This window comes from Cardiocondyla obscurior, linkage group LG06 (genome assembly GCF_019399895.1).
Source record: "Cardiocondyla obscurior isolate alpha-2009 linkage group LG06, Cobs3.1, whole genome shotgun sequence".
Lineage (NCBI taxonomy): Eukaryota > Metazoa > Arthropoda > Insecta > Hymenoptera > Formicidae > Cardiocondyla > Cardiocondyla obscurior.
In genome coordinates, this window is record NC_091869.1 from 613,290 (window position 1) to 636,972 (window position 23,683).

The 23,683-nt window shown below is 36.8% G+C and overlaps 1 protein-coding gene and 1 long non-coding RNA gene across 9 annotated transcripts in view; one reads left to right on the forward strand and one right to left on the reverse strand.

Moving 5' to 3' along the window:
• Positions 1 to 19,690, forward strand: part of LOC139103628 (uncharacterized) — an 80,117-nt gene extending 60,427 nt beyond the window's left edge. For 2 of the 6 annotated variants that reach the window (XR_011545924.1, XR_011545925.1), the window contains exons 5-8: positions 2,232 to 2,278; positions 17,699 to 18,934; positions 19,059 to 19,164; positions 19,337 to 19,690. This is a non-coding gene — a long non-coding RNA (uncharacterized lncRNA). The remainder of the gene's footprint in view (positions 1 to 2,231; positions 2,279 to 17,698; positions 18,935 to 19,058; positions 19,165 to 19,336) is intronic. The other 4 variants (XR_011545929.1, XR_011545928.1, XR_011545927.1 and 1 more) reach the window with 4 other exon arrangements.
• Gfrl (Glial cell line-derived neurotrophic family receptor-like) overlaps positions 1 to 23,683 on the reverse strand; it is a 223,754-nt gene that overhangs the window by 118,604 nt on the left and 81,467 nt on the right. For all 3 annotated transcript variants that reach the window (XM_070658458.1, XM_070658459.1, XM_070658460.1), the window contains exon 2: positions 711 to 833. In XM_070658458.1, coding sequence (XP_070514559.1) covers positions 711 to 833 — 123 coding nt within the window. The remainder of the gene's footprint in view (positions 1 to 710; positions 834 to 23,683) is intronic.

Sequence of the window (23,683 nt, forward strand, 5' to 3'; positions counted from 1 at the left end):
ACGTTATGTAGAACGCAGTGATTGCTTTTTTATTTTAGGATTATTTTTAAATTTAAAAATAAAGAATATTTTTTTTTAGAGATTTTATATTGCTCGAAAGGTGCATGATATTAGAATTGCGAGAATGAAACATATAAATAAGTCGGTTACATTTATGTGATCGAGAGAACGGGAGAAGAAGTAGTGTGATTGTTCTCTCGTTCAATTCTCGGTGGTTCTCACAATCAGTGGCAGGCGCGTATATTAGCTAACTATAGGTTTCATGTGAGGATCGACACACATCACGATAATGTCACACGCTAACCACCGTCGCCACGGCAAATGCCATATCTGTCTCTCAGTGTACATTAGAAATTGTAAAATTTATTTTTCAAACTGGATATTAGTTGAAGCAGATATAAAATTCTATTTTATTTAATAAAAAAAATTAATATATGGAATTTAAAATTAAATGTTTAATTCAATTAAATATACAGTGATAATGTATAATCCATTACTTTGAATATCATAATTTTGACTAGCATTAACTTAAATTTACGTAGTATCGGTATTAAAATTTGCAATATGAATTCAGTATTGGTAATAATTAATTATCTGTATATAGGTATATAGGTATTTATAAGCACAACAATTTATTAATTATTTACGTTAAACAATTGATTACTTTTAATTGCTAAAAAAGAAAAATAATAATGTCGCAATTAACTTACCTAATTCCGGACCGCAGACTCTTGGTATAATCTCTAAAATAGCGCTGCACGACGGATCCTCGTAGCACAATTGGCGGGCGTAGAGGCAATTCAGAATGGCCATCGGTACCTTGATGCCGGATCCTGAAACAGAATCGACGCCGTACATATTAAAACGCCAGTCCGCACATAAAGAATGCGCCTGTAACATTTTTCTCGCGCCGCAGCGCGGCGGGCAAGATTAAAACTCGACGTTACGGAGAAAAAGTAAAAAAAAAAAAAGAAAAAAAAAGAAGGTAAAAGAGGAATTCCATTGAGATCAGTTTGCCAGAGCCGAAAAATTCGGGAAATTCATCGTTATTACGGCAAATTACCGCGCGACAAAATGCTGCTCGCAAGATGGAGACGCAGGGGGAGGAAAAGCGAGAGTGCGCAATGATTTAATATCGCGCGATAAAGCGTTTCCGTTATTTATAACTATCCGACGTGAAACTCTCCGACGACGACAAATTATATTTCATTAGGCGCGCACGGATAGTTTGAATGAGAACGAAGAGAGTCGTGAATAAAACGAGCGCCTGTACCGACTCGTCATAAATCAGGACAAATAAATTATGACGTCAAACTGAATTCTTTTTATTTAGGTGGATAATTTCGCGTTTCAGGCGAAATTTATTGTAACGTCGAGAAGTTACTTGACGGAATAATATATAATTAGTAGAAACGTTTACACTAAAAATTGCAATCTTTTCAGGAAGATTTTTTGCAACTGTGATATAAAAATGTAAATTACAAATGCTTAAGAATTCAAGAGCCGTCGAGATGCAATTAAGAAGCTTTAATCTTTCAATAAGTTTCATAATGCATCGAAATTTCCGCGAATTTCTCAATTCCGTTTATTTATAAACGCATGGAGATTTGATGATGACCAGCGACAGCCACCGTATTTTATCGATTGTTTACTACGCGGATTTTTTTTTGCAACCACAAATACGGTAAATTGTCGAGCATGTGAACGTAAAACGCGAATTGTGTCGCCGTTAATGCACCGATAAAGCTACGTCGAGATGAATCGAGTTTTTTGATTAATCAAACGACGTGATCAGCCGTGCATTGCGCGTAAAAGTGCATAAAGCAACTTTTTGATTTCACCAATTTGCAATATGATATATTCGCCCTCTTGCATTCGCTTTGTTTAATTAATTTCTCTCCATACGTTTAACTGCGACTGTTATTGGACGTTTTATTGCGATTTGTCTTACTAAATCATCCCTTTGTGATTAATCTTTTTACTATAGAGAGATAAAAATTAATCAACGATAATTTGATGAGATAAAAAAAAATATTAAAAATCTTTTTTTTTAATTAAATAAATAATAATAATATTTTTACGTTATCGCTTGTCTGGTATCGTGCAATTTCAGTATTACAAATAGATTGTTAATTTAGAGATTTTAGAGTGAAACATTTATGTTAATAAAATTTTACAATGCACATAATATGGATCTCTCTATAATTTAATTTTATGTTTGTTTGTTACAGGATCGTCATGCACAGCTGTCTAACTCCCCTGCTGCCACCATCAATCGGTGAGTCACATGTTTTTTGTATTTTCTAGCGTAACAATTGCGGGTGGGAAAAATCATAGTACACGCAAAAAAGCGATAGTAATTATAAAAAAATTTTAAAGTAATAAAATTAAGAAAAATTAAACTGACATTTTACTCTCGCGGAACAAAATCGGAGCCAAGCGAGAGAACAAATACAGCATTGCGGAAAAATAGCTGTAATGAATTTTATTCGATCTATCACGACTTTTTAAAAATAGAAAAATGACTGTATTTAACTTAAAAATTTCTCCTTTTTTTTCTAAAAGATTTTTCGTTTATAACAAAACAATATATCGGATGTCAAATAACATTTTCTTCTTCGAGCGCATTTATACTGTCTCAGTACGCGGTGTTGAGAATTGAATCGCCACCGTGGAAATGTCTTTCTGCATTACTACGTATAGCGGAAATGTCGTTGCCAGCGGGATTACATCCCGTGAGGTGAACGGACGAAAGCGCCGTTGGAGAAGAGGGTCACGAGCGTCGCTTATGATACCTTATGATATCACAATGCGTCCCTCGTGTGCGCACAAATTTGTTTTGCGTTTGATGTATCGTGCAATACCGTAACGGGAATACGAATCCTTTCATCTCTTTTCGGGGCGACGGTGAAATTCTCAAAGATGCCGGAGCACTTTTAGAAATGGCCGTTATCAAAGACTTCATTCGGCGCCCCGCGATTGCAAAAATCCGTCTATTTCGGCGCTGAGCGAGGCAATACCGCATTGTGATCTGCGCCCTTTCAAAATAGCTTCCGTAGCCGCCAAAATCTCACTTCACCTACGTAGAATCACTTCGGCCGTACCCGCGGATAATAATATATAGCAGCATGAATATTTTCACGCGTAATTAAATTTTTATTTCCATCGCCGTCCCTCTTCGAGGTTTTATTTTTTAAATATTCCTAATCTTCCTAATATTGGATCACGATTTCATTAATAATATTAATAAATTATTCACGTATACGTATATTAATAATATAGACGTTTGTTTGTCCCGGCTATTTTCCACTCGCGCGTTATATCGTTCGCATAAACAAGTGAAAAACGCCGCTTTAATCGACTGCATTAACGTTACCGTTCCGCTTATATTCAAGAGCATTAACGTCGCCGCTATATATACCGGTTAACTACCGCTGCTATAAATTCTCCCCTTATTCACATAGGACGATCGGAAAAATCCCGCTGTCACAACGCTGCGCCCGAGCGAATGCACGCTCGAGTACGGCCACGAGGTGACTGCGCCTCGTATAGAGAATTTTTTATAGCCGCCCGTACCGCCTAACCGTCCTCCTCCAACCCTTTGCTTTGTCCCCGCTTCTCGCCGAACGTTTCATAATTAATTACAGTACAGGCGGAGACGCGGGAGGCACAAGTCCGCTCTTCTTTTATCGACTTCCGTTTCGCGAGCGGCTCGTAAAAATCCGTGTGCTCAGTTTTTGCAGTATCTCTTTCGTTTCGCCCTCCCCGTCGCGCGTTGCTTTATCCTATTTTCGCCAACCCCGCGCGCTGCCGTTTTACCAGCTTTCCCGCTTTCTCTTTCCGTCTTTTATTTCAAAAAATCTCGACGACTTACTGCTGCGATGAGAGACAAGCAAACAATTGCAAACGAGCTGTTAAACTCGAGAAGCGTAACGATGAAAACCCACGTCGAGAGAAGTCCGTTAGCTGGAGTATTTCCGACGTTTCGCGTCGCTGGGAGATTTGATAGAGACATTATTCGGCCTGTATAATTGCTGCAGTACTTTACATTTGAATCGGTGTTTTATAGATATTTAAATAATTACATTAATTATAAATGTTATTAAAAAAAGAAATATTTATATATGTCAGTCTCAAGCGAGAGAAAAAGAATTGTTATTCGGTCTAGGAAGAACTGATTTTAATAATTGAGGAGTGTCAATTGCATAATAGTTTTCCTGGGAACGCAGTATGTCAACTGTGTACGCGAAAAAGATTGACACTCATTTATTAAACTCGTTTCGGAAACCACCCTCATTAAGGAAACACGAGCTCCGGCAGACGCACGATGTCCGTAACTGTACCCGAGCTCGTACCAGCGCATACTACTTGCGCTTTCAAATTTTTTTTTTTTTTTTCGAGGCACGGGCTTTTCTATTCCGACTGCAAATCGGTTTTTAAACCGAACGTTCCTTTAAAATTCAATTTAGCGAGTGGATTTCGCGCGCACGCTTGCTCTCAAGATGCACAGCGCTTTATGTCCTGCATTAAAAATGAGTGGCACTACTTATTTTTCTTCCCGCCGTCGTTAACCGGGAAAGTGCCTTCGCGAAAGACGGCGCGGGAAAAGAAAGGAGAGTAGCGGAGACGTATAAAGGCGGGGGGTGGGGAGGGGGAGTGGGCAGGCAGAAAAAGAGAAAGAGAGAATAAGGGAATTCCCATTCGCCTAAAACAACGGGCGATTATAAAACCGCGGCCAAGAAGCAGGAAAAACGTTCGAAAGGCGAGGGGGAAAAAAGCTGCGCGCGGCTGCAACGAAGAATAATTATGCCGCGGGAGGACGGCAACAAACGGTGGCGAGGAGGAGGTTTCCAAGTCCCGAGCTTAATAAAGCGAAATGGAAATGTTATTCCACCCTTTTCTCTCTTCGTTTTCTTCGTCACTTTTACGATGGCCCGGCGGGGCACAAACAATACAGGCGTTTGTGGAAATCAGAATTTTTATATCCGATAATTCGCGATAAAGAAGTGCAAGGCGAAACATTTCTGAAAGAGTAACCAGAGAACTTGTGCGCTTCCACGGTTTAATCGTTTAAATTTCGTACGATTATTACAATTATTATCGCAATCGCATTATTAATTACATACGATAGAAAAATACTTTCTCTAAAAAAAGTTGATTGATGATATACCTACATATATAATACATTACGTATATGCATTTAATTATTTCTTAAAGAAGAATTAAAAAATAGGTTTCGTTACCTCCGCCCTAACGATATATGTATTTGACGTTGCGAGAGCATGTACCGCGAGATTCACTATCTCCCGCGAAGTATTCCCTGGTAATATGATTTTTATCGAATAATCCGGCAATATTTTTATCGGTCGCGTATTTTCAAAAACATCAGATTGAACGAGTGATGTTGTTTGCCCGGTCGATTCGCAGGCGTGTTGTGAAAATCGGGCGACCATCGGTCACAATTATGTAGACGTGTTGATACTCGCTCACGTTGCTGGGTGAGGCGAAGCACACGCAGGTTTATCGCGATGAATCATAATGCGTCGCATGATTACAAATTACGTGACTCCCCCTCGTCCTCCGCGCCCGTCTATCATGCCGGCATTATTGTGGGAGTGGATATCTCGATATGTCTAGAAACTGGATTACGACTGTACAATGCGGCAATACAAGCTACTCGCAGAGATAAAGGGTTTTAACACGCACGACAGCTGGACGGGAAGGTACCGAAAGTGAGATTATGTTTCTCTCAATGGTAATTACTTCGAAAGGCATTACATTTCGGATGCGATGGTTAAAATATACACTCTTTTTTTTAATTATAGATAATTTTAAAAGCAAGGAGAAAGAATTAAAAAAGCTTTGTGTTAATTTTATTCGAGAAATAGATTTTTATTTCCCGAAAAAGGAAAAGAAAAAAGACTTCCTTTTTTATTGTATCGTATGCAAAGAATTTAAATAAAGAAATTTTAGTTAACTTATTTTTAGAAGCAACAAACGAATGTTTAAAAGTCGTTAATTGCATTTTACGACATTATATTTATGCGAACTGAAAGATTTAGATATTTGTGCTTATTTAAAGGTGAGAAAGATATTCTAAAATAAACGCATTTTGCTAAATGTTAAATGTCAATTATTTTGATCATAAAGGGACTTTAAGTTAATTAAGATTTTCCCTTCTGAGTAATATAAAAAAATTATTTGTGTCGTTTATAGTAAATGGATAATTGAGCTTGACGAGCTGTGGTCACAAATAAAATTCTGAGGGGGCAAAATCCAATAGGGAATTCATTGATTAAAGAATGAATGGACGGCCGAAAAATGTCGACTTCAATTTTCACCAGTTGGCGCAACACATTCCCCTTTTTAATTTATTCGCTTTCTATCCATTTTTTTCCATTTACTGTAAAATCTTTCAACGTTAAAATCGCATCGATTATATTCGTCTTTTTCGTTTTTATTGAAGTATTTTAATGCGCGTAAAAGTATTTACAAGCGCCACTTTCGTTATTTTTTTAATAATTAAATAATTAAAATATTTCTTTTATAATTCAACGTTTGAGATATCTATTTAATTATTATTAAAGTTAAAATATGAACTTGTTGCAAATACTTTTATTGTACATCTTGATGGATGCATTTTATAATACACATTATTATGTGGTAAAAGGAAAAAAATAAAAAATTCTTTTTTGAAAGTTAAAATATTACGGAATTTTATTAATAAATTAATAATATCGATAAAATAAATTGTTATAAAAAAATTTTTGGTTATTAAACTGGAGGCAGCGCAAGGGAAACCTTTTCCTTATCAAAGCCTGTCGGTTTCGTGAATTAAATGAGCGAATGGGTTCCTTCGGGATCTCGATGTCGCAGTGCCGCGAGTCGAGTCGCGCTATGCGGCATAATAATTATAGTCCTTCGTTTGCGACTAACTTTGTTGAGTGGAAGTTCGCGCGAGAGGCTAACTCAATTGAAGTAAGGGAAAAAATAGGACTTAATGGCGCTCTTCTCGAGAAGCCTTACACCCATTTCGATCCAGCTCTTTATCGAATATCGTATAAGAGTCTCTGCAAACAATAAAATCACGGCTTGCGCTTCAATATTGTTTTCAAGAAACAGATTCTTATATGCGCATATTGCAGTACTTTTCAATTTATGTGCCGCTGCGAGCAGCTGCGCAACGCACAGATGTTTAGCGATGACGATAAAAAATTATTTTCCGAACAAGTCTTTGTAAATTACACATATATCGAGGGACACAGAAATCGAATTTTATTACAAAACTTGTGCTAGTTTTCATATCACTAAACTGCAAGGAAATAAAATCAAGTTCATCTTTCAATAGGTTTTAATTCTATCGCGATATAAAAAAGATTTACCGCTCATTATAATTATAATAATTAATTCCAAGTTTCGCGGTTTTCTATATTTGTATCCAAATATTTTATTATTGGTAGACATTATCGTAACTCGAGATCCAATTTTAACTCGATTGCCAGCAAAACGATTATGACGTGTTAATGATATAATATAGAAAAAGAGGAAACAGAAAGGGAAGTGAAACTTTCTTTGACAGCGTTGTTTCCTCAACGGGAAAATTCCTTATCGCGGTCTTCGTCTGGGGGAAAATCCATTTGAGCTATTTCGTGCGCGGATATATTTAATTATCTCAGGCGATGGCGGACTAAGGCCGGTGCCGGCGAAGTAGAGGATAATTCCGGCGAAACTTTCGCGCTCGAACTGCGCGTCGCGACCGACCGCCCTGGCGGAAAGTATAACTCTCCTGTCTTGTTAAATATAGATCCAGTCGGCAATTGGAACTTCCGTCCGAGCAGTTACTTCTGTCCTGTTTCCCTGTGTCCCCCCTTTCCTCCGCTTCTCTTTTGCCCTCCGTTCGTCGTATTAGAACCCCTTCTATTCGCCGACTGCTTAAGACGGCCAATATTGCTCGTTTTACGTCCGGTTTTCTACCCCGGGACCCAAAAGGGAAATTCGCGTATTAATGAAGGAAAAATAGAAACGTTTTTGAATATATTTATTTGTTAATATTTTGGTGCAAAATAACATGTACCGTAATCGTAATAGCTAGCTTTTAATTAATTTAGCAAATTTTTATTATTAATCTTAATTCTCACGATTTTTATTTTAGATTTTCTTTTTTTCTTTTACTTTTAAATGGTGTTATTAGTTAATTAAAAGTAATGCCGTTTTTATCCGTTTTACAGTACATTAAGTTTTTAATAAAATATATTTTTATTATACAAATGTATAACAGTCAAGAATAATAGCAAATAAATTACAGTTTTAAGAGCAGCGACATGGCGATATCGACCAGATGTCCGCAAACGAAATTTTAAACGTACCTACGGCCATACGTTGATTCGCAGGAAACAGCCGTTTCATTATGAAACGCGTTTTACAACGAGCGGCCTGCTTTATCTCTCGTGGTCGGGAAAGTCGCGATTTTTCAGCCGCTCGTTATCGCGCGGCCGACCGCGCGTTGCATAATTTGTTGTCCCCTTCGCGGTCGCGCATCGCATCCTCAAAATCCGGAAAATCCTCTTAGCATTCATATCCGGCTGGCTGACTGGGATACGAGGATTACACCGATTACAACGCGAAAAATTATCCTCCTCGACGACGCATACGGCGAAAACGAGCGGAAACGAAGCGGTGAATTTAGTACAGAGCGCATTGTCGTTATAGCTGTCTATCACGTGAATTTAATTTTTAATTTATTTATTCACTTATTACATAAGTTCTTTAAAAAAAATTAAACTTTTAACACGAAAGTAAAAGTAATTAATTATTCTGAGGTTATTTAATCTTAAAACCATTTTTACGGATTATTTTAAATAAGATTTTTTGCAAGATATAAACAGAAGAATTTATAATGTTTGAACTAATTTTTTTTTAAACGCTCTAGAAAACATTTAAGTATTAAAAAATGATTTTATGTACGTTTATGCTTTAATGTAATTTTGACACGTTTAACTTATTATACCGCTTGGCTTTTTACTTGATGTATCGGCATTGCATTTTACATCTGACATTTATTATTCAATTAATTTCTACGCCCAGTCTGACTTGTGCGCGAAAACTACGCTACATGCTTCGCAAAATTTTTATAACGCTTTTGTTTTTTTTTTCTTTCTTTCTTTTTTTACAATACCTCTGTTTTTTTCTGCTATTCTTTTACACGCGTAAAACGTATTATAACACAATTTTTCCGTTTGACACACCGTCAAAGTAATAAAACGGGTAAAACGGTTTTATCAAAAACTTGGACACGCACGCGCGAATAATAAAGCGGAGACGTAGGTACGAGATGCGTTTAGAGATTCGACAATCCGGCGAATCGATATATGGGACACTGATTTTCAATTATCGGTCCGACGCGGAATTCGCGCACCCCACGCTCTGTTCATCCGTCCGACAGATCATGAGATGTTATCGTTTTGGGGACGTGCAACGGCGCGGACAATCGTCCTCGCGCTACCTGCAGCTTGCGCCGATGCACGAATTGCACTCGTCCGGGATTTACCAGGGATTTTCCCTCGCGCAGTTCGCTCGTTCGTATGCGATTAACGCGTAGTGTTCACGTCACGAAACATACGTTGCTTTAAATTAAAATAGTGAATGTACAGTGAACGGCCGCTGATGCCGAATACGCAAATTATACATAGCGCGCCGCAGATGCGCCGTGGCTATTTTATCAGCCGCTGAATTAACAGTCTGTTAAAAACTAAATTGATATTTATCGAAGGATATTTAATTAATTTATCTCTGCAAAAAGAAAAATTCTTTGCCGATTAAAGGACCGCAGTTTTTAATTTTATGCAATCAACGATTCCGATTTTCTACGGACGGAATTTATTGATTTTAGTATTTTAACTAATTTTAATTATTAATCATCTTTTTGTGAAGTATTTAAAATACTAAAGCACAATATTATACGTTTTCTTATGCATTTTTTTTTAATAAGCGTATCATATTTTTACATGTTTTATATTTAATTTAATTTTACACGTAAAAGATAAATGTTATATTAAAATTGCTCTCCCTCTCTTTCTCTCTCTTTTTCTCTTTCTCTTTCATACAGTTTAATTATTTCGGCAGGCAAAATCATAACGAATCGAAGAATGAATTCTCTAATACTAAAAATCTGAAAGCCCTCCTTGTTTTTTTTAGGATTTCGACAGAATTGCATGAGTCTCTCAAACTACGAAACCGATTAAAATGTTCCACACCGATGAAATACGTTCACACGAAGCAACTATGTGCACGATAGGACGGTCGAAAAGAGGTCAGGCGCGCGCTCGTTTAATTTCGACGGAGGTCGCGAGCACTCGATAAAAGCGGGTGTTTTTGCTGTTATAAATCCGGATTGTGCTACAAAGTACGACTCGCTCGTTCGCCTGCGATAATCGCTTGCGACTAAAGATAGGTCCGCAATGTGCAATATTTGGCATATTGTAACAATTTTATCGCAAGTTTCGGTTAAAAATCGTATGGTTTTCGTAGCACGAACCATGCCGTATTTTTTGCAACATTTAAAAAAGGAAAAAAAAAGTAAAACAATATACGGATCACTTTTATTTGCAATCTATAGTGTAGTTATTAATTTTTATTTACACCAATTACATGTACTTATTACACATCGTATTCATATATGATTATTATGCAAGCAATAAGTTGTATTATTGATTACGTTAATTAAATTCATCAATCGTAATTTAAATTCAATTTCTCGGATTTAAAAAAAAAAGAAAGAAAAAAGAAAAACTTGTAATTATTTTACAGCTAATTAATGCTTATAATAATTTTTCTCAATGTTTAAAATCTAATGTAGCGTAAAAAGCAATTTAATTCAAACATAAATTTACATGTCCCCCGAAAATATGGAGCAGACGAATCTTGATAATCTATTTCGGAGTTGGATCGGAATACAGCAATTACTTTTAAGATCAAGATTATGCGAATTCGGATTAATGGTACGCGAATGGCGGATGGAGAAGCGTAATCGATTCTCAATGCTGCGACCGCTCGTTCGCGTTCTCGTTATTGCTCAGTTATTAATGCTCGGGATGGACGATAACAGCGGCCAGATAATTTGGAAATAATTCCGGATTGCGAAGTAGCTGATTCGCGGATAATGCAACGCCAGGCAGTATAATAATCCGCAAAATACGATAGCCGCTTCTCTATGACGAGGTCCGCCAAAATAAAGCTCGACAGCGTAATTTGTCCGGTATCGAAAATTTCGCACCCGCCGAATGAAGTCCCGTTTAATTTCAATAAAGCCCCGCGATTGCTGGCCGCTGGTGTATCGATATAAATCAGGATTACGTCGTAAAAATGCGTCGGTACAACGACGGCGGTTCGTTTTAATTCTCCCTCTCCCCCTTCGTGCGTTTGTATACGTATTATTATATGCTAAAAATAATACAGGTAAATATATTTCTTTATTTCGATTGGCCCGCTATAATTTCGAAACGAATATCGTGCAAATATCGGTGCTACGATTCATTAATATTTAATCCGTCGTGACAGCCCGATTTAAAACAAAGCTGTATTAAAACAATGAGATAAGACCTAAAGCGGTTGTTGTATTTTTCATTAACTCGCAAATAAGATCGCTTAATTCTAATTTAATTAATGGTTCAAGAAAATACAATTATTTATCTTTAGTTACACTTTTATGCACCCCCCTTTTTTTTTTCTTTCTCCCCCCGACGAGTGGATCATTAATCACACATTGTCGCTCAACTGCATCATGCGACTGCTCACATCCGCCAGTCCGCAATTTCGATCGTACGATTATGGCCGAGCGGGCACGCGTAAACGCCGTAAATTGCATAACCCTTGCGGCCGCGCATCGATGGCGTTGCAGTTAATGCAGTCGCCGATAACAAGAAGTGTCGTGCACTTGAGCGTGTACTCGCGCGCGCGCACACGTGCATCGAAACTCTCGAGCGCGTGTTAATTGGATCGAAGTAGTATTTCGTAGGCAATTAAGCAAAGGGTAACAACGTATGAGATGCACATTAATAAAAGTAAAAGTTTGCCCGCGTAGAGCCAGCAAGCGCGATATAAATCAGCTTACAAGACCGAACTTCTTCTAAGCTTTGGAAAATTCAAAGTTTAGAGCTTACAGATGGCAGATGGTTTCAATAATTTGTTCGATACGGTAATAATTCATGGTTATGAATAATTGGATCGCGGCAAGGGTCGAACGTGGTGAATAATCCGGGGAAACATAAGCCGCGCGGATTACGAGCTTAGTATTCGGATGTTAACTCAACCGTATAATCTACTGAATCCTTTCTTGATTAAATTATCAAAAAGACGAATTTCCTTGCACGGTTTGTAAAAATTATTTGGACTACGTAAGTTTTATAGATCAGAGCGTTTCTCTTAGCGTTTTTTATCTTTAAATGTAAATATTTCTTTAATCGAAAAACGGATAATTCTAAAAATTGCAATTTTTTCCCCTGTTCTCTTTCACTTTGTTTAGTATTATTCTGAATAACATATGATGATTACTTACAGCTTTATTAAAACAATTTAAATAAGAATAAGGCTTAAATCTCGGTAAAATTGTGCGAGAGTTTTTGTTAATAGGATATTGAAAAAGGGATTGCGTTCAAGAGTTTATAAAAAGATGTTGAAAAAACAGATAGGGCTTCGACTGCTCGTAATATTTTAAAGAATTAACCGGGAGTCCACTTTTTCTATAGAAGAAAAGTACGATTGGAGCTCAGGAAAATTTAAACAGAGCGGGCAGTTTCAATAAACGCGTATTCGTCGGCCGGTGTGAGTTGTGTCTGAAAAATGCATGAAAACTTCGCCAAGGGAAATCAAAAAAGCGGACTCGTAAGTTAGCGGGATGGCAAGCGAGACGCGTATAACATATATACAATATATATATATATATATATATATATATATATATATATATATATATATATATATGTAAAAACATATATGTATATATATATATATATATATATATATATATATATATACATATATATGTATATGTGCATATGTGTACACATACGTATCAATACACGTATACATTTCATCGATATCTCAAGTTCATGCATTTACAATTCATCGTACAAGAACAACATCTACTAGCGATAAGTTACGTTAGAAGTGTAAAAAAATATTTCTTTTTAACAATTTGTTTAATCAGAAGAACAATTAGCATATAGCGTTGGAATAAAATGTATATAAAATTAAGATAAAGATCTTTAATTAATCTCTCAATTTAATTGATTGTACAATCGATGGTTTTACATATTTAATTTACACAATGCACGAAACAAACAGTACACACACGTAGAAGAAGCTTAAGAAGTCAAGTTGATTAAGCGAGAGTTCTACAATTTTTATTCAAATTCTTTTTCTTATGAAAATTGTCAATATATGACAGAAATCTAGAACAGGTCGTGTCATCGAACTATCGATCGGTGGAAAGAGATCGCGCATCTCTCGTCAAACAACTCGCTCTCAAAGGGAAGTAAGCCAGCGCTGCGAACTTTTAAAAACACCTTTTCCCTCCCCCAAGAACGAAACTAACTTACGAAAGTGCCTATCTATTCACCTAGCCCACCCTCGTTTCTTCTACCCTGACTTCTCGATAGCGATATGGGAACCCAAAGCGGCGCGGCATCCCTTCGAACGTCGTCCATTTGTACCCTCAGATGCATTATCCAATGGCGCGCGTCTTCAACCCCTTTTCCCTCTCGCTAAGTTGTAAGGAACCGAGGTACGGGATCGTTTTCCTCTCTGGTTCTAATTCCGCGCACCATCTCCCGCTGTCAGAAAATTCCGTGGAAGAAGGAAAGGGATAAAGAAGTACGAAAGACATGAAAAGAATGCACCGCATATCTACGTGGTTATTTCAAAAATATCGACTCTGCCTGTAAATACACTTGAAATCGGAGATTATATCGGAAATATTATTTTTGCGTTCTTAATATACTTTCAACAATACTAGTGGCGTCACTTTTTTATTTTATTTTAAAACGTAGTACATTTAAATTAAAGTTAGTAGAAACTATTTTTCGCAATTGTTTAGTATTTTTAGAAAACAAAATGTATAACATGTCTCACGTTCGTAGTTTTTTGATCGAATTAAAAACCAAACGCGGAGGTTTCTCTCTGTTTTTTTTTTTCTTTCTTTTTCGATTTTTTATTGAGGGAGATGACGAGTGAGAATGAAAGAAAAGTAACCGCGTGCAACCTCGGTCACGAGAGCTAATCACGGCATAGATAATGATCGCGTAGAGGCGCACGCCAACTTAGCGGAGATGGGTGGCTTTAATTGTCGAGTGGAGATCGATTTGTCGCCATGAGGTGACCTATCGTGCGCACGAACTATTTTTCACTCTCTTTTTTTCTGCCCCGGCGTTCGCCCTTTTCCTTCCTGCTCTCTTCGATGCTCGAAACGTGAGTGCGTTTTCACGCTACGGAAACACTTATCGTTATTACGCCACGTCGCTCTCAAAGCCACCGAAATCGAATATGAAATCCAGCGCGTGAGCGAAATTCCTTGGCATGCTTTTGTGTCCCGCTTAAACTTCTCATTTTTACTCGACGAAATGTCACCGTTTTCTACTCTACAAACCTGAAAAGTTTCTATAAACCATAATAGCTCATTTTTGCACTCCATAAAAATTATAAATAGCTGAGATAATTGAGATTATAAGAATTAATTAATCATTTTATTATAACGAAAAAACAATTACGTAATTAAAGTTACATACGATTTTAAATTATTTTTAGCAATGTATTTGTTATATTTAGAAAATGGTGAAGATATTATAACGCCGCTAATCGTTCACGAGATTTATACCGAAATTCTAAGAGAATTGCAGCCTTTTTTATATTCAAATTTGTTAATTCAAATCGGTGAGTGTTCTCTTTTCTGCTATCGGCAGTTTGTCTTTATAACGGCTCTTATCTCGCGACAATTTGCACAGGGGTGTGCTCCATTATCGATTTCACTTCATTTCACGGCTAGAAAGCTGCGAATGTAGAAAACGGCGAGGCGTAGGAACGCGCGGCATTCCACATCGGAATCGTCGCGATGTTTGTGGACGATGGACGGTTATTCGAGTTTCCATTTTCTCAATAAAAAAAAAAAAAAAAGTTGTGCTCGTTCAATTACGAATATTCTTTTTTACTTTGATATCGCAACTGATTGACATACGGCGAAGTTTTTTTTCCTTTTAAAATCAATTCCGAATTATTAATTTCGTCTAATTGACTAATAGTTTTATTCATAAAGTTTTAATAATATCGTTTATGTTCGGGTAAATCAAAATCAAATTAATTAAAAAATTAATTTTCGCAATTTTCTTGGTGTTAAAATCTTAAATAGAGGAAAGGGGGGGAGGATTGTACTCAATACGAAAAGTTGTATAATTGAGAATTTTAAGCTGTAAACGCTGAGAAACTTAAACCAAAATACTTGTAATTTACTTTACAATTAGAGAATGTTTAGTGATTGTTTAATTATTTGCGAGATGCTTGCTCAGTGAGCGAACTCTCAGCAGGCGTCCACAAAGATCGTGAGAGGACTTCGAAAGTAACTGCGAGCTAGTTATCGATTATCGAGTTCCTGCATTTTACATCCAACCATTTTCACGATCGACAGGAGAAACCGAAGGAACGCGGGCGTTTCACGAGAGAATCGTTCAACGTCTATCGGCGATCGACGGGTATTCGAGTTTCCCGAGCGCGAAGTAATTTCTAAGGAGCAAATTGCACTTACAAATGCATGAAGTCGGGGGTTTTCCGTCGGCTCTGCGTCTGTTCGCAATCTTAGAATCTTGATCAGGCTAGAATCGACAAGACTAATAAGATCGACGAGATTGTAAGATTACCCAAGGCGCGTATGATTTATAATCGGTCTTTTTTTTTTTTTTTTTTTTTTTTATCTTTTCAGAGAAATGGTAAAAATTTCCTATTTCTTTATTCACTTGCAAATATCACGTAAATGTTTACTTCGTTTATGATACTTGCAATTTGTATACACGCGCGAGTTATTTGCTTCTGCTTTATTCGCATTGAAAAAGTATGTACATTCGTATATTAATTATATATTTTTTTTTTTTTAAATAATTACGAAAGCTAGTACAGTTCGGTATCGCGTGAAGAATTATAATTAATAATTAGCACTGTCGATTGTAATTAACTTGCTCGTGCTTTTTGCTATATTGTCGGCTACTCGTTCAAGTTTAACGGATGACAAGAGTGAGCAAAGTCGCGAATGCACTTGCAACGAATCCCCCCGGTAAGATTTATGTAAATTAAATGAGGGAGAGTTCTACAGTAAGGTATGCATTTTCAACGTTTCGTCGTCGGCAAAAGCCGAGAGCCTTTAACTCGATCTGCAGTCGTCCATTTATGACGGATTTACGGCGATTTTAGCTTAAACGCGATTGTCTTGTTGCACACAACGCCTCACACGAATCGTCTAATGCAATCACGCTTTGTTTGCTGTCAAATTTGCAGTACATCAATGAGACGTTACACGAGATACATTCATAGCGTTTACGCGATATTATGTGTACTAAAATGCAATATGATGCGCGGTATAATCTGCATCATGCTGTTCACCGTAATGTCCACACGCTCATATACATCGTCATTGAAATATTTAGTTTGGCACTTTAATATTTAATTACCAACGTTAATTAATAGTTTAGTGGCAAGATGCGCTGCAAACTTGTTGATGGGTTATATTATTTGTATTGATAGATACGTGTACGTGACAATAAATGTACATTGTACAGATATTAAAATCTTTGCAAAATAAGTAAAGAATAAAAATATTTGCGAATATTTTAATTGGAAGAAAGGAATTATTTTATATTAAAAGAAAAAGAAATATCTTAGCTGTTTTATATTCTGTGCGATAATATATACGCGCAATTTTCTACAAAATAATACTTATGCTTATTAAGAATTATTTTACATTTCTTGAGGTAAAATAAAATAAATATGCGCATTACGTAATTGTATGCATGCTACTAAGCGCCGATTCCATGCTTGCATACAATCTCGTTAAGCACAGTTATTATAGTAGCTAGTCGTTTTACACGTGTGTAAAAGATAAGGGGAACTTCGTAATTACCGAAAAACTCGAATGTAACGTAAACTGTACGTCCAGATTTTTTATGAATGCATGAATTTGAAAAATGAAGTTTTGCTTCGCTAAACTTTCGAGAGAATTCATAATATTGTGGTGAAATAACATAATTAATTCGAAAATACGTGGTACACGCTGAATTTTTTCGCAAATGTTTCTCGTTATATTACTTTATAGAATTATATAATTTTACTGAAGTAAATGTGATCTGTTATTTATAAAGTATCTTATTAGAATTTTTTTCTGATACATTTTACATATAGAATTACAAATTTGATGTCTGTGCAATTTTATGCGGCTCCACAATATTTCCGTTTAAAATATGACATATTATTTTAATTACAAAAAAAAGATATAATCTCAAATTTTTTAATAATGCAGTAGAAAATAAATAATCGCGTATGTTACTAATAAATTTCCTAAGACTTATTATTTAAAGTTATTATATATGTATATTGAACAATCTTTTGTTTCTAAAAATATAATTTAAATCTACATTCGAATATTAAATACATTTATTTTTTTCAGTTAATTAAGTAAAATACAAACGATTGTTCTAATCGACAAGTACTATTACACAACGTCTTCACCACTTAAAAATTCGTGATACGTACAAATGAGTATTCGGTATAATTTAATGTCGATATAATAGTCAAAATGTTCGACAAAATATTCGGCATAGAAACTCTATGGAAAGGTAAGAACATAAACAATGTCTCGCTCGACCTCGTTGTTGTTATTCCCGCATTTCTCAGTCGCTGAACGGGTAATGTACTTGCAGGCATGAAGCACGTACAGCGAACAGCGCCAGCGGTGAGAGCCGCATGCGCGGCGCTGGGCCGTCTTCCCACTCGCTGCAGTTCCTTCTATCAGTCCCCTGCCGGGATCTGACTACGTAACATCTCTGCGTTGGACGCTCCGTCTTTTGAGGTTAGTCTCATCCACATTTATATGTGCTATGTTACATTCGAGTCCCCGGGCCGTCACGTAGTCGCGAGTGAATAATTGCGTAGTTCGGTCAAGCTCCAAGTGACCTGATCGACGATAAATGTAAACGCTGCCGATCTTGGAAAATTCGCGACGCGGCCGGCTGTACAATCAGTGTTAGAAGGAGAGTGAATCGTCGATCAGGTCGGTCGGAGCTCGTTCGGAGTGTTCGCTCGAAGATCTTATCTACGGGAATCGCGACGTACTCGAGTTTAAAGATCTGCGGAGCGAGCGAGCGATGACGAGGAATCGGGAATATGGGCCGTGTCTCGCACGGTGCGGGGGGAAGTCAAGGCTCGCGCGCGCGGGGCAAGGGGATCGCCAGACACAAGATCGCCGACTTTCAGATCGCCGTGCGGCAGTCGGGGCAAGGGGAGACGGAAAGTAGGTCAAACGGGACCTACGACAACTGCGTGCGTGATCTACAATCGTCTCGGTGGTGAACAGGATTCGCGCGCGCAGTGCCCAGCTGTTTTCTCGCGCTGGCACAATGTCCAACGACATTGCCAATGATGCAGCTAGCGGGTCTTAATACGCGCGGAATATTTTATACGCAGATGGTGCGTACGATTATATTTTTGTATTCCTACATTTAATTAATGAAACAAAACTTTGTAATGTTTCAGGTGAAGATCCAGAGGAGAAGAGGACGTGTTTCTGTCGCCAATAACTAGCGAACGCAGCATTCAACCATTTCCTTGCGATCGCACGATATACATATGCCACACAACGTAGCCAGCGGATCTTAATTCGCGTGGAATATTTTATACGCGGATGGTACGTATAATTACATTTTTATATTGATATATTTAATTATGTATTAATAATTATAAAATATAGATAAAAATAAAATATATACAAGAATTAATCGAGCAAACTTTTGGTTCTGTTTCATGTGAAGATCCAGAAAACCTAACATCCAACCTGAGAGGAAGAGGCCCATTCTACATTCTGAGAGGAGGAGGAGGCCTCGGAAAGGTATCTTGCGTCGTCGGAGCAACCCCAAGGTAAATATCACTTTCTTATTACACAGCATTATTAACTTTGTCTTTTGGTTAGAAATTATTTTATTTTTATTCATTTAATTTGAAATTTAATTAAAAACGTTAATAATATTTTTTTAAACAGTGTAACTATTACAAACATTTCTATAATAAAAATTTCTTTTGTATGTTGCAGAATCTAAACTCCGGCGCCTGGTGAGTCGCATGCCTTACGTTTTTTTCTAATGTAAGCCATTCGGGTGGGAAAAATTATGATGCTCGCGGAAAAATAGCATTAATAAAATAATAAAAAAATATTTAATACATTAAAATAATACTTAACGCGAATAGTACATGATAGGTAATTAAATTTAACATAAATTATAAACGTTTAAATATAAAATAAAAATACCTCGCCTCCTGAATTGTGTATAATATCTTGTACAACTAATTCTAATTTAATTATATCAATCTAAATTACATACAACCGTATGTAATTTAACTTGATATACTTACAGCTCAACACTTTTTTGGATTTTTATCTGAGCGAACCAAGAGTTCTGCTTAGATAAAAATCCGAAGGAGAAATCAAGTGCCGCACGCCGAAAATAATAAATACGAACCGCGGCCGGTTCGTCGGGCCGTTTTCGGGTTGCCGAGCAATAGTATTCGGGCGGATTTTGCTAATTAAACTTTATAATCGCGAGTGTTGGACAGTTACAAACGAAAGTATTAAGTAAATTATTCGGGCGCGTTCGCGAGTTTCTAATACGCGGAATGATGACTACACGTCCCAACTGAGAGGATGAGGAGGCCCAAGGAAGGCAACATGCATCGGCAGAGCATCTTTTAGGTGAGTAATAATTTTTAATTACATAAAATCGTTAGCTTTGTAATTTCTTTAACAGATAACTTTATTTATACATTTTTTTTAATTAAAGAATTAATAAAAAACGCGTAATATTTTTTTTAACAGTGAATGTATATTTAGCATCTCTACAATGTTTTTTTAATTTTATGTTACAGTCACCTGCTGTATCATCAACTCTGCTGCTGCGCATCGAACGGTGAGTCGCATGTTTTTGTATATTACGTTTTGGGGAAAAGAATTTTGTTCGCGAAAATGTAATATTTAAAATAATTATTAAAATGTTTTAAATAATAAAAATAAATATATAACAAATATAAATTGACATTTACTCTCGTGGCACGAAGGGTGCTAAGCGAGAGAATCAATCTACATCGCTAAAAAAAAAAACATTAATTTGATAATAACAATTAAATCTTTACACATTTTTTGAAAATGGAGATTATATTTTAATTTTTTATAATATTCTACGGGTATTATATGCAAAAATACATAGTTAATATAATAATTATCTTGTGACTTGAAAGTATAAATTATCTCGCGATTTTAGTGTCTGGTACATCAGACCTGATTAATTTATGATTTTGGTAGAAGGGTTAGGCAGCAAGGTTTATCGATCAGTTCGATTTTATCGGTAGCTCTACGAGCTTACGGATTATTTACCCGACCATTGCGCATAATTATAAAGTCAGCAGCTACGTTAGACCCAGCTCATATGCATAATGCGTTTTATTAAAGCGGAAAGCAATGCTTGCACAGCATAAAGTATCGTGCACTTTGCGTACCCTATTATATCTTTAATCATCGCCTTGATAAAAGGATTAAATTTATGTTACTTGCCATCTCCGAATTTGAAACGTTTATCGCGCGACAATCAGATGTAATAAATATATCACAGACATGCAAACGGCAAACGCTAATTAACATTCACAACAACGAGGTCGTAATGAGCGTTACTTCGTAATAAATTTTGCGGCAAACAGATTGCGGGATCTATGAATTTTTGGGCAATAAATCTATAAATCCAATTAGCTATTAATATCCTCATTCGATTACATTTATCTAATTACGTGCAATCGCACGTGTTATAAAATCTGATAACTCTTCGCCTTTATATCTATACGCTCGTTTGTATTCGAACGTTTAATCGTTAATGTAACTTTTTAAAGCATAGCATATTAAATTTGCAATTAGTCGGAATATCTCCGGTAGAAAGATTTGAGGAAGAAATACTTTATCTCAGGGAAGAAATATACGAGACAATCGCGCGCGGACTTATCACAAACATACATTACACGGCGTAATAAAATTTACACGTGAAATAGCTTTCGCGAAATGTCGAGGTGGGATGACGCTGTAGAGAGATGCATTATTTTTTACATATTTATTAAACTTGCTTCATCAGACTTTACGCGCCCGAGCGTTTTTCAATTTCGCACGGTCGAAGGTACGCGAGTCGTCGAAAAAAAGCGCGATTTTTCCACAAATCGTGTTAACCGCGTGGCACATTCGCGTACGTGGAATTGAAATTATAAAGAGGAAACATATGAATGGAGGTTGACGACGCCGATAACAACGGTGGCGATGCAACTCGCGGTGGCATAAAAACGTTGACGATCGTCGAACTAACATAAGAATATTCGAGTGAAAATTTAACGTTGACCATTTATAGTATAATATAAAGTATGTATATACGCGCGGAATAATATTATATATTATTCATACGCATGTAGTTAATTTCGCAGTTGAATTTAATTCCAAAATTGGACTGAACGATTTCTAATGCAGGAGCCTATTTCGCTATCTCTATATAATTGTACCGTTAAATTAAAAAAAAATTGTTTTGCGAAGCAATAACAGCAGTTGACTCTCGATGCTCGATTTACCTTACAATTTACCTTACATCTATGAAAATTAAATAACTATCAACTTTATTTTTTCCGTGGCGCATTGTTTTAAATTGATTACCGCCGCGAAATCCCTCGTTGTACGTGGAAAATCTTGAGGCAGAAAAGAGAACGGCGTCTAAACGAACAGAGTAAACACGGTATCGTACGGTAAACGAAAGAGACTTCGTACTAACGTGGTTGGAAATTTGATGTCCTGCGGCCGATAAAAAGCACAATAACGCGGTGTACGATAGCACGCGCTTGTAAATCATGTTTTTCTGCCAACGTAAATTCTTCGTTGCGCTATGAAGCCGTCCGAGATCAGTGTAGCACCACGATTAAACTGTAATAAGCTTTTCCTCACGCTCACTGCTGATTGTTAGTTTATTATTCGGCATTAAATGAATAAACGCGACGTTTCGAACAATACTGCCGAGATAAAGACGTTAGCAACGTGTATATAAATTATCGCATAAAGTTCCTAGCTTTCAATTTAATTGTAATTACGATATAATTGCGGGGGATAATCGCAGTTGCACTCGATAGCGTAATTTTGACTCGCAAAGGAAACTATGTGATAGAAGTAAAAAGAAAAAAAGTTTTTTAGCGTCGCCTCGGTGCCGACGATAACTTTTAGTCTGTCAGGATATTTATATCAGTGACGTAAAGTATTGCGGAATGGTGAGAAATGTCTTACCCGCGGAATGTTGATATTGTGCAGGAAGCAGAAAGTACAACAATATCTTTCGATTCCGTTCCGTCGCAATAAATCGCAGTTTCCGCGTGCTGTAAATTCTTGTCAATGAAAATCGAGCTCCGTTCGTTTTCTATTTCCTACGTGCGAAAAACTCGTCTACATTCGTCCTCACACGTTCAAGCGGTTCGACTTAGACAACGCGAAACGTATATTAATTTTTCGAAATTCTAAAATTATCGCCAAGATTAGTTATTTTAGATTTCTCTTTTTGCGCTCTCATTTTTAATTTGCTTCCTTTATTTCTGCGGCATAAATTTTGTATGCAGTTTAAGTGAGATTTTTTTCTCTCTCTCTCTTTTTTTTTCTACTTTTTTTTTAACCTCCGACGCGAGCGTTCCAACGGCGTCATTAAAATTAGCGCGAGATAACGAGAACGTCTCGATCGGTGATCCCGCCAGGTTCTCGATTAGCGAACAAGCTCTCGAGAAGATTAAAGGCAAAAGCAGTTGGGGATCGAGCGCAGGCGCGTACTTAATGAAACGTAATTTTGCGTCCATTACGGCGTAAAAACGGCAGAAAAACGGCACTCGCATACATTTTAATACGGCGCGAGCTCAAAGGGGACAAAATTCGCGCAAGTTCGTGTACCTGCAATATGCGCCACGGAAAACGAGCACAGATTCATCCGACCTATTTAGAGAACTCCTGCAATTTTTATTTCGCCGCAGAATGCGCGGTTGTTCGCGTCATTCTGCCCGCAATGCCGTTCGATCGTTAACTCTCGCGAAAGAGAGGAAAAAAAAAAAAAAAAAATAGAGTACCCGCGCCTCTGCAGCGTCGCGTTTAACACAGCTCCTTTTGAAGTAGTTTGCACGACTTTTCTCTACAAAAGCACGGAAATGTGCACATGTTTAATGGTTTAATGAAATTTTTGTATTTCACGGAAAATGACTGTAATCTAATATTTCTTTACTGATACTTTAAATTAATCTTTTCGTCGGCGAAATTATATAAAAAAAAAAAAAAAAAAAATTATTTAAAGCCGATTAAAAGGTGCGGCATAACAAGCGAAGTTAATTTACCAAACTT